The sequence below is a fragment of the Euprymna scolopes genome, chromosome 39 (genome assembly GCF_053919585.1).
Source record: "Euprymna scolopes isolate OS-2025 chromosome 39, ASM5391958v1, whole genome shotgun sequence".
Taxonomy (NCBI): domain Eukaryota; kingdom Metazoa; phylum Mollusca; class Cephalopoda; order Sepiida; family Sepiolidae; genus Euprymna; species Euprymna scolopes.
The window spans coordinates 80,551,620-80,566,609 of record NC_136520.1 but is presented as its reverse complement, the minus strand read 5'-3'; the positions used below and the strand labels follow the sequence as shown (position 1 = coordinate 80,566,609).

The 14,990-nt window shown below is 33.8% G+C and overlaps 1 protein-coding gene across 1 annotated transcript in view; it reads left to right on the top strand.

The window, feature by feature from the left end:
• The window catches only part of LOC145263890 (cyclin-dependent-like kinase 5), a 52,039-nt gene that overhangs the window by 8,344 nt on the left and 28,705 nt on the right, over positions 1–14,990 (top strand). The window contains exons 2-4 of the mRNA XM_080120970.1: positions 4,036–4,124; positions 11,128–11,195; positions 14,062–14,179. Of these exons, the coding sequence (XP_079977096.1) occupies positions 4,036–4,124; positions 11,128–11,195; positions 14,062–14,179 (275 nt within the window). The remainder of the gene's footprint in view (positions 1–4,035; positions 4,125–11,127; positions 11,196–14,061; positions 14,180–14,990) is intronic.

The window sequence follows — 14,990 nt, the reverse complement described above, 5'->3', positions numbered from 1 at the left end:
TTACTTTTTTATTGTATTTAAAAGATTAAAGTCTAAAATTAATTTCTAAAAGGGGAAAAAGTTATAATGAAAAACGTTTTCAAGGCGATATCCAAAATTGACAAATTCAACTACATTTTGAAGTTAAATTCATTGTAAAAATCCCTTGAAAGATAAAGATTAATTTTTTGGGGACCATTTCAAAGATAATTAGTAAAGTCTCAAGATATTGAATTAAATATTAAATAAAAAAAATTATCTTGTTTGTACAAAAAAATAGTTTAATTAGCTTCACAAAACGAGAGGTTCAGCTTTGCGCAATCAAAGCAAATGAAACAGGCGTAGCACATGTTCTATGAAAGCCTAAAATGTCAGAAAGTCGATTTTATTTTAAAATTTATTACGGAATTTAAACATTATTATACCTTTTATTTCTTTATTTTTGAAGATTATTAATTTAGGAAATCTTATTTGTTGTAATAAAACGAAAATGCTTATTTAATTAGAATAGTTATTTACTTTTTTACATGATTATTCGATTTATTCTCAAATGTATTGCAACGATAAATTAAATTAATCCCTTTTAAAATAAAGTAAAAGTGCATTTTAAGTGTGAAAAAAAGTAAATTAAAATCACTGATTACACAGATAATTTATTTATTAAGCAAAAAAACAATTAATAATTAAAGAGAATATGGTGGGTAGGATTTTTTTTTTTTTTTTTTTTTTTTACACAGGCATCACCACATTATCAAGGCCAAGAGGCCACTCAAGGATAAGGGTTAAAGAGTGTACAGTAGAAATTGGAAAATATAGTAATCATTAGTAATGAAAATTCGGTAAATTTGTTAACTTATATGGAACGGCTCATCAAGAACTTGTTTATGTTAGACTTGAAGACAACCATATTGTAGTCAGCCGGAAAGCAGGAAAACGGAAGACAATTCCACAGGCGTGCAGTTCTAAGAAAGAAGCTTTGTTCATGGAATCTATGTTTAGGTTTAGGCACAGATAAAGAGTGGGGGGAATTATTGATAGTGTTTTCAGCTAGACGAGTGTTTCTTGTGAAAGTTTGGCGAGGGGCGACCATAGACTGAAGCTCAGTCGAACACTTTCCATGAAAATAACGATACATCAGAGACAAGCTCGCAACATCTCTTCTGTGAGATAGAGGTTGCAGAAAAGGACATCTCCTACGAGGCTACGAAGTCTATTTTGAACTCTATCAAGGCAGGACAAGTTCTTTCTAGCAGCTCCTGCCCAGATGTGGCAACAGTATTCCATCCTTGGACGTACCTGGCTCTTATATAGATAGAGAATTGCATCAGCAGTGAGATATCTACTGTATCAATAGAAAGATCCCACCATTTTTCCAGCGGCCTTGGCAACAGATTTGATGTACTTCTTCCATTTAAGATCAGGAGTAATTGTCAAGCCCAGAAGCTTGTCAAAACTTGAGGCCTCCTGAGGATGAGAGCCATTCATTTCAATTGATGCCAGATGTGGATCAGAATGTTGATGATGTAAAGAGAGAAGCTTGGTTTTAGTGAATGGATGCAAATCCTATGTTTCTTTTTTATTCTTTGTTACAATTTTTCCCATCTGTAGTTGTCTAAATCAATTGTTATTAAAGATCATATTTTTTAAAATTATATTTTTCTTAGTGATCGTGGATCTCAATTTAAAAAATTTTATTTTCAGGATTAAAAAAAAATTCTCACACTGTTTATACCATCATGCGTACAAGAAAAATATATTACATTTGAAATTTTTGTGAGAATTGTTATCATTAAAATCACATGAAATATTTTTTTTTATTTTATTTTTTTTTCAATTATATTATTTTTTGATGAAAATATTAAATAAACAATGCTTAATTCAGTAGTTCAATAAATTAATTTTTCTTCAAGTTTATTGATTTCGGTAACATGGACTTTGGGGATCTTTTTTCGTAATGTTTCTGAAATATTAAAAATTTTTGTTAATTTTTAACATCTAAAATTTTTATTTTTATTAAAAAGCAAATAGAAATTCATGCATCTTTTTTAATACTTAAAACTTTAATTTTAGCAAAGGTGTTTTTTTTTTTTTTTTTTTTTTTAAATACAAAAAATAATACATTTTCACTAATATTAAAAAAAAAATAATGGGTCAATTATATTCTGTGATTGTTAATTAATAAATACTGAAAATTTCTAAAAAAATTGGTTGAATTCCTGAATTTTTGTGAATTTTTAAATGAAGGGAGGGGTCAAAATGTTTATGCATTTTAGAGATCGGCCATTCATTTTGCACGTGCCTACTAAAGACAAATTCAAAACAATGAAACAATAGCATTTAATAGCAAAAAATAATTATGATACAGTTTTTTTTTTCTGACACTGTTTGCTGTGATTATGAGTTGTCCGTTCTTTTGCATTACCTAATGTTTTAAAATAATAATTTTTTTAAATACTTATATAATCTCTATTAAAAAACACTAGAGTTTAATCACATTTTAGAAAATCTTATTTTGTAAGGTTAATTTGAAAATTTTAGTAAACCAAATGCTCTAAAATATTTGATTAAATTGATTAAAATCTTTTTTCTTTTTTTTTTTTTTTTTACTCTTTTGGATTTTTGAGATGAGGATTGGTTATTTGTAATTGGATTCATCGAACTACTGTTCTCATCTTAAGTGTAATTTTCACAGCGTTTCGGTTGAGTTAACCTCCAACCTTTTTCAAGTGTCTTGTCGAACTTGGGAATTTGATTTCCAGTGGAACTGTTTATTTACTTCAGAGGTTGCTTGCTCTTGTTCTGTCAGCCATGACTGGATAGAGGTCTTAAGTAATTTGCAAGTGTATCTTTCAGTCGCCCACACTGAGGAATGAACCTTCAGGAGAATATCACTTTTTTATCTTTGAGGGGGGGGGGCATATTTCACCTTCGTAAAGTTTCCCACATTTACATGAAATCTCATAAACAGTTTTTTGTCATGAGTTTTTCAGTCAGAGGTTTTACTTGCGTCAGATATTTTTGACATGTTAAACACTGCTCTTAAACACTGTCCTCATATCAAAGTAAGATTAGAACACCAAAAAGCTGTCACATGCAGAGAAATCGAAAAATCAGCCCTAGCTGAACAATGAACATGTGTGGAGCGTCGAGCGAGGGGAGTAACCATTCCTCAATGTGGGATGATGTCAAAATACTGAATACAGAAAAAAGATGGCACATTAGAAAATTTAAAGAGGCGGCACGTATGGTAAAAAATAGCATCATTAGCTGTCCCAGCATAGAACTTAATCACATTTGGATCCCTTTAATTACAAATTCACAGGAGAAAAAGAAAAAATAACGAAAAAACATGCTCAGTCCAAGGGAGGTAACTTCACACAAAAACCCTTCTCTTGGAGTTGTCCCCCTTGCACTGTGTTTTTTTTTTTTTTAACAATTAGCATAGATTTCCCGAAAAATTGAGCCATAGGAAAACCCTAAAAAACTATCTTAGTGACCCTTGAAGATTGAACTTTCTTTATGATCTATGGACGCACCCTCAAACCCACGGTTCGAATTCTTCCAATGCAGAGCTAACCCCGCTTTTCCTTAGTAGAGAAAAGGAAACGTATTCAACACCCGAAGAAGGTTGCAGGGTACAGGGACCAAAACGCTGTGTTAATAACACCCAAAATGAGAATAATTGTCTGATAAATCAAAATAATACAAACATTTGCATATCGTCTCAAAAATTCAGAATTGCATATATTTGATAAACACTGTTGGACATTCATGGGTGAAACTTAGTAGACAAGTCAGGCATAGTTTATTTGTGGCTGGATTGCAGAAAGGATTGTGAATTTTATTAATGATTTCATGAGTATGTGGCATTTAATTTTGATTGCTCTATACCAGTCATCTAAAAGAAATGAGAACATCTTCATACTTTGGCATCGAACAATATAATGACATTAATCTCTTATGAAAATAATTCTTTTTTTTTTTTTTAAATTTTGTTTTATTGAAATCTTTTAGTTAACATATTTGTCAGTTTCTAATTCTGTCTTTCCTCATTAGGTACCTATGGAACTGTGTACAAAGCGAAAAACCGAGATTCTCATGAAATTGTCGCACTAAAACGAGTACGGCTTGATGACGACGATGAGGTGAGAAAATGGATTCTATTTCGTATTTGGCTTTGATATTTTCCAGTTTCTCTAGCAAAAGGTTGTAGAATCTGTTGTCTTACACACAAAAGCAATATTGGATGTGAGTATTTAAAAATGTTAAAACAGAATGTTTTACATAGAATTAGATTAAGGAGAGAAGTGAAAAATTCTGTAGCAAATGAAATTGCAATGAACACAAGCAAGAGCTTGTCTAATCAGAAGCCAGCTCTGTGACAGACTTTATAAAAGGTTAAACCGGCAACACACACTCTCTCTTTTTAAATCTTAGACTAACAACAACTCTGTGGAATGGACTTGTCACCCCCCCCCCCCAACTTCTCTCTTGAGACTTAACAGAACTCACCTGGCCTTTGGGCCCGGGGTTTGACTAAGACATGAATACAAACAAGCCAACATGGCCATCTCCATATATGGACTTCAATGTGGTACACACGCACAAACTCTTTCTCATCCCACTGTACTGTTTCTAATCTTTCATGACACACGTTTCTTCTAACTTTAAGAAGACAATGCATCATGGCTACGGACCATAACTTCAGCACACGCATATGAACTCTTTTTCTTGTCTTCTCATTTCTACATTTTGACAACTCCCAATGTGATGGTGAACATGCTTATTCTGTTCATCTTATTTTACAATTCCATTAGCGGTTTAAAATTAGTATGTATCAGAACATGATGTCATGGAGGGGAAGTTTGAAGAGAGACCTAGCAAAGAAAGATTGCAAAGTTTTTCTCTTTGGCAGATGAACTGACTAGCTTGGGATGTCTTTTTTGAAACTCTTTGTTGCCCTTAAAGGGACTGGTTGAAGAGAAGCTCATCTATGTAACTTTACATGTATTGCAAAAGAATAAAACATTAATAAATGTGAAGCCATTGAGCAGTTGTTTTGTTGACACTTTTAACTTTTTATATTACCAAGGCCGACTATGGGAACAGTTTATCAGCCATGTGTACGCACTATGATGTATGGAAGTGAAATTTGGCTAGATTAATTTATTGCCTGGAGAGAAATTGTATAATATGGGACTGATATGATAGATGTGTAATATGAGCTTTAAACGGAGACTTATTTCTGATGACCTCAGAGGAAGATTAACCCTTTATGACATGAATTATGATGCAAATGATAAAAAAATATTTATTGTTAATTTTAGATGGTGGCATACTGAATGTAAGCAATCGATGGGAACCTTCTGTCTCCTGAGACAACAGCATTCTGCACCTAGTTTGGTTTACTACAGTGTATATTGTGGCTAAATAGTCCAATTTTAGATTTGCAGCTGCATAGGCAATTGCTGCAGTTATAGTCAATGGTAGGGATGGACTGTATCTGCTCTTGCCTGTGTGTTCTCTTTTTTTCACATTGTCTTTCTCTCATCTTTTCTGCTAATTTGATGCCACTCTTGACCTTTGTTCGCCAGGCTGTGCGATTGGATGACTCTGACTCGAGATCTTGTGGCTGAATGTCACAAGGCTTCAGGTCTCTGTTGCAGGTGTCCTTGTAGCGTAGAGTTGGTTGTCCGATTGGCCATCTTCCAAACACGAGCTTGCCATACAGGATGCCCTTTGGGATGTGACCAATTTCCATCCTGCACACATGACCAAGCCAATGCAAGCGTGTCTAAGTTAGAATGGCAAAAATGCTTAGTATGCCGGGTTGGGACAAGACAACTATGTTTGTGACTCGATCCTGCCAGAGGATGCCTAAAAGACGTCTGAGATTGGGCATGTGGAAAGCATTCAGTTTTCTTTCTTGGTATGATGACAGTCCAGGACTCATTATCATAAAGAAGAGTACTCAGCACGCAGGCCTGGAATACTTTCATCTTTGTGGTTAGTGTCAGCAAGGTGTTGTCCTACACTCTCTTGGCTAGACAGGCCATGGCAGTGGCTGCTTTGCTCATCCTTATGTTGAGTTCTGTGTCCAGAGACAAGTTGCTGGTAATGGTGGGAGCCAAGGTATGTGAACTTGTTTACCACCTCCATGATGTGGTCGCCAATAGTGATTTTAGGGGTGGTGTTGATATCTTCGCTCATGATATTGGTTTTCTGTAGACCGATGGTGAGGGAGAACTTTATGCATGTGTTCGCAAAGCGGGAGATGAGTCATTGAAGACTTTCCTCAGAAAGAGCAACGAGAACTGCATCAGCTATGAATAGCATCTCTCTAATGAGCGCTTGGTGAATCCTTATCTTCGCTCTGAAATGGGCGAGATTGAATAAGTTGCTGTTGCTCCTAGTGTGGAGAAAAATGCAAAGACGCATTCTTGCATCACACCACTCTTGATTGGGAAGGGGTCCAAGGAGGATCTATTGTACTGGATGGTGTCCATCATTCTCTATTACATTAAAAATGTGTTAATTTGTAATAATTTACAGTGCAGAACAATAAAATTGTTGCCTTAGAAAAGACAATGTGATTCCATTTCCATTTGATGAAAACCGGTTTTCTTTTTCTGTTGCAGATCTATTAGTTGGGCAGTTGTGTACAAATCCCAAGAGCGATAGGAGCCTTCTATCATATCTGAAAGTGACACAATGTTCAATGAGCGAGATTAGAGATCATGCTCTCTACCGATCCAAGTTATGACAACAGGACCATTGCGAGCATCCTCAAAATGCAAATCTGCATAACAGTTATGTGCCCAAGGTGATGAAAACAAAGTTTCTGGCCAAGTTTATGGTCTTTGGTGTGGTTTCAAGTGAGGGCCAGCCACATCATACCACTTCACATCTTCGAAGTTGGCTTGGAAGTCAACACCAAAGTGTACCTGGATGTTCTAAAGAGTGTGGTAATCTTCTGGTGCAATTGGGTGGCCGCTGGCAGACTCTCGGTGTGGTAGCAGGCCTCAGCGCTGGCCCACGTCCAAAGAGACAGAAGCAACCTAGTACCCTTTTCTCACTGGCCCCCCCCCCTCCCTCGACCTGAACTCGCTGGACTACTTTGTTTGGTCATACATCGAGAACATCCCCAACATGACCTCCCACAACACCAAAACCAACCTTATTACCGTTATCCGCCGAGTATTTGCTGAGCTCCTGCCGGCGCTTGTGGAAAAGGCATGCTCCCAGTTCTGGACCTGTGTCGAGGTGGTGATTGAGGCTGCAGGCTGAAGGTGGCTACATCAAATAGATGTCAACTCTATTACATAAGTTACCTGAATTGATTTTTTTCAATAAAAGTTTTGAAATAAAGCTGTAGTGTTGTTTTCTTTAGGGTGACAATTTTATTGTTCCACCCCATAGCATTAAGGTGGACTAGTTTGTTTTACCATTTTATAAACACTATCTCTGTGACACATTCTCTTTTCCATTGTTGTTGTCATCATAGTCGGATGGAAAATAAGTCAGCAGAAGTAACAACAATTAAAGAAAAAAATATTGTTAACAAATACTTAATGACACCATGTTTTTTTTTACATAGGCCCAGAGACCACTCAAGGATAAGAGTTAAGAGTGTACAGTAGTCAATTGAACAATATAGTAATTATTAGTAATAGAAATTCTGTAAATTTGTTAACTTAAGTGAAATGGCTCATCCAGAACTTGTTTATGTTGGACTTGAAGACAATCCGATTGTAGTCAGCTGGAAAGCAGGAGAACGGAAGACAGTTCCACAGGCGTGCAGTTCTAAGAAAGAAGCTTTTTTTCATGGAATCTACGTTTAGGTTAAGGCACAGATAAAGAGTGGGTGGAATTAAGTTGCATATATGACCTTTTTAATTCATAAAATCACTCAAATACATGCAATAATATTTTTCCTTTTTTACAAAGGAGTCACCACTTATCAAGGTCCAGAGGCCACTCGAGGATAAGTGCTAATGAGTGTACAGTAGTCAATGAGGCAATCTCGTAATAATCGTTAGTATTGGAAATTCAGTAAATTGGATTACTTAAAGTGACGGCTCATCAAGAACTTGTTTACATTGGACTTGAAGACGACCATATTTTAATCAGCTGGAAAGCAGACAAACAGAACAGAGTTCCACAGGTATGCAGTTCTAAGAAAGAAGCTTTGTTCATGTAATCTATGTTTAGGTTTAGCCACAGATAAAGAGTGGAGGAAATTATTGATAGTGGTTTCAGCTAGACTAGTTCTTTTTTATGAAAGTTTGCGGGGGAGGGGGACTATAGATTGGAGCTCAGACGAGCACTTGCCATAAAAATAGTCATAGTGCAGAGACAGGCTCACAACATCTCTTCTGTGAAACAAATAAGAAATTAGTATATATAAATCATAACAATACTGACCTTAAATGACCACAATGGTTGATAGGTCATTAAACTTAAACCAAACCCAAGTTGCATGTTTCGTAAGCCTCTCCTTTCTCACTTCCAGGAATGGGTGATGAATAGAAACAAAGCTTTGAAAAAAGTGTTGAAATCCAATCAACTCACCTGCCTAAGAGGAATATTTTTTTATTAGGTTGGTGCAAAAATGTTTTTTGACGTTCAACTTCAAAGGATAATAACTCCTTTCATAATAAACTTTATTAATCGAAATAAGAAGCATTAGAATCGACACTTTTTTTGCCAAAGAGAAACAAGTTTATTTATCCCATTAACATAGAAATCCAGACTTCTGGAAGTGATGAAGTCATTGAAGGCCGATTCCTCAGCTTTTGAAGCATTTTTTGTGCAGGAAGTTGTTGAGATGCTTGAAAAAGTGATAATCAGTGGGGAGAGGTCCTGTGAATATGGCGGATGAGGCAGTGCCAATTCGTTCAGCTTCTGCAAGGTCAGTTGAGCAACATGCGGGCGAGCGTTGTCATGGAGGAGAATTGGTCCCTTTATATTGACCAATTTTGGGCACATACATTGGAGCTTCTGGTGCATTTCGTCAATTTGTTGGCAGTACTTTTCCACCATAATCATTTCACCTGGATTCAAGAAGCTGTGATAGATGAGATCAGCCACAGACCACCAAACAGTCACCATAACCTTTTTTTAGTGCAATTTCAACTTTGAGAAGTGTTGTAGAGTTTCTCTGGCATTCAATCACTGTGCTGAATGTTGCCAGTTGTCGTAGAGGATCCACTTCTCATCACACGTCACACTCTGCTTGTGAAATGAATGAGTCATTTTTGTTGCACAGAAAGAGTGTAGAAGACACCTTAAAACAATGATTTTTTTTTGATTATCATTCAATTTATGCGGCATCCGTTTATCTAACTTTTTTGACTTCCCTATTTGCTTTAAATAGCAAACAACTGTTGAGTGGGCGATCTTGAGTTCAACAGCAACTTCTCGTGGTTTTGCGAAGATCAGCTTCAATTAAGACTTTCAAATGTTCGCTATCAACCAAAGTTAGTCGGCTGTGACCGTCTTCATCTTTGAAGCTCTCGTTATCATTGTGAAATTTCTTGAACCACAATTGTGCGACACATGCGTTAGTTGTTCCTAGGCCAAATGCATCATTAATATCACAAGCTGTCTTGGCAACTTTTCTGCCTAGTTGGAACTGGAACAAGAAAATTGTGCAGATTTGAATTTTGTCCATGCTGTCGAAAAGCCTACAAAAAGAAAATGAAGAGATTGACAATGGTAATGAATAACACAATTCGATAAAACGAAAAACGTGCTTCAAAATGATATATAACATGGCTATATATATCAATGAATTAATTAAAAAATCATACATAAAAGTAACATGTGAGCAAACAATATTGTTTTTGCACCAACCTAATACTATGTTCTTCATCATACCTTGGTTCGGACACATAGTCTTAATTCTACTATGTTTTAATGAATTTACTGATTTCTTCTTACCTGACATCTGTATCTCTACAAAAATCAACATTCTCTTATGCCAGAAGCCTTTTAATCTTATAGCTTCTTCCTTTGAACTGCTAGACTTTGGAATTCCCTCCCGGTTTCCTGCTTCCCTAACTGTACTAACATGCAGAAGTTTAAATGTAATGTGAACAGATATCTCACTGCTTAACTCCCTACATATTCTCCTTACTCTACATGGAAAATTCTATTTTTAATATTACTTTTAAACACTTGCATCTAATCTTTATCTAATTTCTTTTATTCTCTTCAGTCAAATATTTGAAATTGAATACATTCAAACAACTAGACAAGCTAAAAAAAACACAAAAATTCCTTTATAACACAAAATGATTAATCTGCCATAATTTCAACAAAATGTTGGAATGTTGTTATATTGTCCCTTCCTCTTCCCTTCCTATAAATTGAGTGCTTGACGTAAAAAAAAATTGAATTAAAAAAATAAATCAAATAAAAGTTTGAAAAAAGCATCTGAATTCAATCAACTCACCTGCTAAAGAGGAATATTTTTACTATCTTTTCCATTACATCTCAGTTCGGACATATAGCATTAATTCTACTTTTTAAGTTTTATCGAATTTTTCAATTTCTTCTTACTCTAGCTTTATGTGGAAAATTCCGTTTTTAATATTATTTTTACACACTCGCATCTAATTTTTATATATTTATTTTTTTTATATTTTTATATATATATATATATATTGTCTTTGATTATTTGTGGTTAAATACAATGAAACAACTCAATAACCTAAAAAAAACAATAAAAAGCTACCCAAATTCTTGATACAGATTTACAATAATCTAATCTAACTAAAATATTTGAATATTAATATATTGCTCCCCCTTTCCTCTTCTCTTCATGTAAATTAAGTGCAACATGTAAACAAATTTATCTGAATTGCAAAAACAAATCCAAATTTAATTTCACAATCTTATTAAAAAATTTTATTCATTTTTTTTTTTTTTTTTTTTTTTTACGGCGTTCAGTTTAGCTAAAAAAACTACAATAAAAACTTAACAAAATTCTTATATAATACAAAAATTGCTCCCCCCGTCACTTCTCTTCATGTAAATTGAGTGCTAAATATAAAAAAAAATTTGAATTGCAAAAATAAATCCAAATTCAGTTTCACAGTTTTATTAAAATTTTTTATTTATTTATTTATTTATTTATTTTTTTAGGGTGTTCCAAGTTCGGCTCTCCGAGAAATATGCCTCTTGAAAGAATTGAAACACAAGAATATTGTCCGGTATTTTTTTTTTTTTTTTTTTTTTCAAATGTTATAATTTTCATCTGTTCAGGAAATCACGTATAACATACTTTCTTATAGATTTATATGAATATCAGCCAAATAAGGAAATTGCCATATTATTTGAACTTCAGATAAATGGTGAGATTTTTTTAAAGAATTACAATGTTTAAAAGCAAAAGTTACAATTTATTACACAATAATATTCCACTTGTACATTTAAAGCCATGTAATTGGTGTCACTTTCCTCTTGAAAGTAAAATACAATTATAAATTTTGTGTGGGGTTGTAACTAAATGATGCCATGTTATTTACGTTGTGACATGTTGATATAATGCAGAATAGTTTCAGATTCAAGAATATATTCAATATTTGGTGAAAAAAATTTATAATGTATAACCTACTTTTATTTTATTTTAACATCTGTCAGTATTGATGTCAGTCAGATAATGAAAATGTCATTTGAACTTCAGATAAAGTTCAACTTGTGATTCAATTATGTGATTATCATTTGATGTCTTGAATTAAATATTTAATCCAATTATTTTTAACCTTATAGGTTGGTTGAAATTTTGTTTCTGAATTTTGGAGATGAGGATTGATAATTCATATTTGTTCTCATTTTGACTGTTATTTTCACAACATTTCGGTTGATGTAATCTTGGATCTCTTCAGAGATATCTTGTTGAACTTGGGAATCTTTCTGTCAAACTCGAGAATCTTTCTGTCAAACTCGAGAATCTGTAGAATTTTGAACGGAACCTTATTTAATCCACGATATGTAAATAAAGTGTTTTTGTGTGACAAGAAAGTTATTGCGGTTTTTAACTTTTAAATTCAGATGAACATATCTCAGCTCAAACAAAAATTTATTGATCGGAATAAGCACCATCAGAATCAACACACTTTTCTAACGCAAAGCAAGTGTATTTATGTCAGTAACATAAAAATCTTGTCTTCTGGTGACAATGAAGTCATTAAAGGCGTTTTTGATATTGCTTAGGTTTTTGAAGCATTTCTTACACAGATAGTTGCAGAAATACTTGAAAAAGTGCTAGTCTATAGGTGAGAAGTCTGAAGAGTATGGCAGATAAGGCAGAATTTTGTAACCCAATTCATTAAACCTCTACAAGGTCGGTTTAGCAATGTGCGATTGGGCATTGCCATGGAGAAGAATTTGGCCTTTTCTGTTGATTAATGCTGGGTTTTGTTGTCAAAGTTTCTGATGCATTTCATCCATTTGTTGACAGTACTTTTCTGCCGTAATGGTTTTGCCTGCATTCCAAAAAACTAATGGATGAAACTGGTTGGAGATCACCAAACAATCAGCATGACCTTTTAGTGCAACTTTGGCTTCAAGAAGTGTCATAGAGCTCTGTTGGCATTTTACCACTGAGTTGAACATCACCGATTGTCGTAAAGAGCCCACTTTTCATCGCAAGTCACAACCTGGTTGAGAAACTGGTCCTTGTGTAAAATAAAGAAAGATGACACTTTATAAGAATGTTTCTTTTGGTTGTCATTCAATTTGTGAGGCACCCATTTATCAAGTTTTTTTGTCTCTCCAATCTCTCAAGTGGTTGGAAATCGTCGTATATGTTATGTCTAATTCAAAAGCAAGTTCTCAAACAGTTGTGCGTGGATTGGCTTTTACTAAGGCTTTTAATTGATCGTTGTCAAAATCCGGTGGCCGAAACCACTATGCTCATCATCTTCAAGACTTTCGTCGCCGTCACAAAATTTCTCAAACCACCATTGTGCTGTGCATTTAGTAGTGGTTCCTGGGCCAAACACTTCATTGATATCGCAAGCTGTTTCAGCAGCTTTTTGGCCTGGCTTGAATCGAAATGAGAAAATCGTGCAAATTTGCTTTTTGTCCATCTTGTTCTGAAAAGAAGACAATTGTTTTAAAAGGATTGTAATTTAAATGATGAGAGAGAGAGAGAGAGAGAGAGAGAGCAAAAAACACTCTTTAAAATGATAGTAAAAATATTATAATGAAAATTTACTTGGGAAATACATAATTTGAAATTAAAATTAAAAACTTACCGAATCTAATAAATGATTGCATATTTTTTCCATTGTAAGTGACATAATGCAGAATAGGATTGAGTTTTGTGACAGTTTATAGTAGGAGATCGGTTGTGATTTGGACCAGATTGAGATAGTTTAGGAGGCTGAGTTGAAATAAATTAATCAACTGACTAATAAACATGACCTTGACAGAAAACTAAGATGTGGATGTTAGCATGTAGAAACGATGTCAAATATATTCGCAAAGTTCAATGGATATCTATGGAACGTATCAGTTTGTGTTTTCTGTGTTTTGGGTTTTACTTTTTATATTTGTCAACCAATGCTTATCTTTGTGTGAGAGATGACACGGCTAAAATGAGAAGAGACAACAAAGAGGAAAGAAAACATGACAGTGTTGTGGTTTGCAATTGTTGAAAGGGAACAAGCACATGATCTCATACTGTCTTTAAGGCTAATGGGTTTTAAGAGCTATATGAGCTTATACTTTTAAGCATGTTTGTTAAAATATGTTAGCCAAGATTCCAAGCATTGCTAAACTGTTGTCTCAAATTTCACCACTTTAGACTAAACGGTTTGCAATAAGTAAAAATACTAAATCAGGTCACAGGATTTGACCAAAAATGTCATTTCGCATAAGCTCACTTTTTTTTGTGATCCTCGTTCCAGTATCTAACATTTTTTTTTTAATGGAATTAATGTTTGAAATCTGTTTAAACTTGAAGGACCTAATCTAGAAATGAACCCAGAATTTAGGAATTGAACTATTACACTCTTGAAGAAAATTTTTCTTTATTTCCTTGCATTTTTTTTGATCTTCTCATCTTTTTAGGCTTCATGATGTTTTGCATAGTGAAAAGAAATTAACGCTGGTTTTTGAATATTGTGATCAAGATTTGAAGAAATACTTTGATAGTTGCAATGGAGAAATTGACCCTGACACAGTTAAGGTACGGAAACAGAACAATTATTATTTATTCTTGGAAGTGGCCGTAGATGCACTGCTTGCTTATCTGGATTGAGAACTTGGTGTTCAGTGTTTAAGTTCTGTTGGACCTATAGCATAACTCTCACTAATACTCTTACAAAATTTATGAAATGGACAGAAAAGGTAAACAGTATTTTTTATATATATTTTTTAAGTTTTATTTATGCACATCTGTGCAACTATATGGTTTTGTTATTATTTTATATATATATATATATATATATATATATGTGTATGCATATTAATATATTGATTTGTTATTTCTTTATTTCAATTTGTAATTGTTTATCATATTGCATTCTTCAGAGTGTATATATGTCTAGGACCATGTATGCATCAACATGCATACATATGTGTTTCAGCGTGTGTGTGTGTATATAATATATATATATATATATATATATATAGAGAAAGAAAATTAAAACTGTAAGTTGAACTTTTCAATCAAAATTTATTGTTCGACTGAATACTCCAAAAAAACAATTTACAAAGTCCTTATTCTGCGGAGTTTCAAAGAATGCTATTCTTGTTATTCTTCTCATCAGAGGACATAAAGAAATCAGCAAATTATATTTGTAGCAATGCTGGAATTTGTTAGTATATATATATATATATATATATGTGTGTGTGTGTTTGTGTGTCTAGAAATACAAGTGTCATATCAAAAGTAAAACCTATGTTTTTTTTTTTTTTTTTTTTTTTTTTTCAACTTTAAAAGTTGAATGACTACTAAGACGGGACTTGTACCATTAAAACAAGCAACGTTTTGCTCT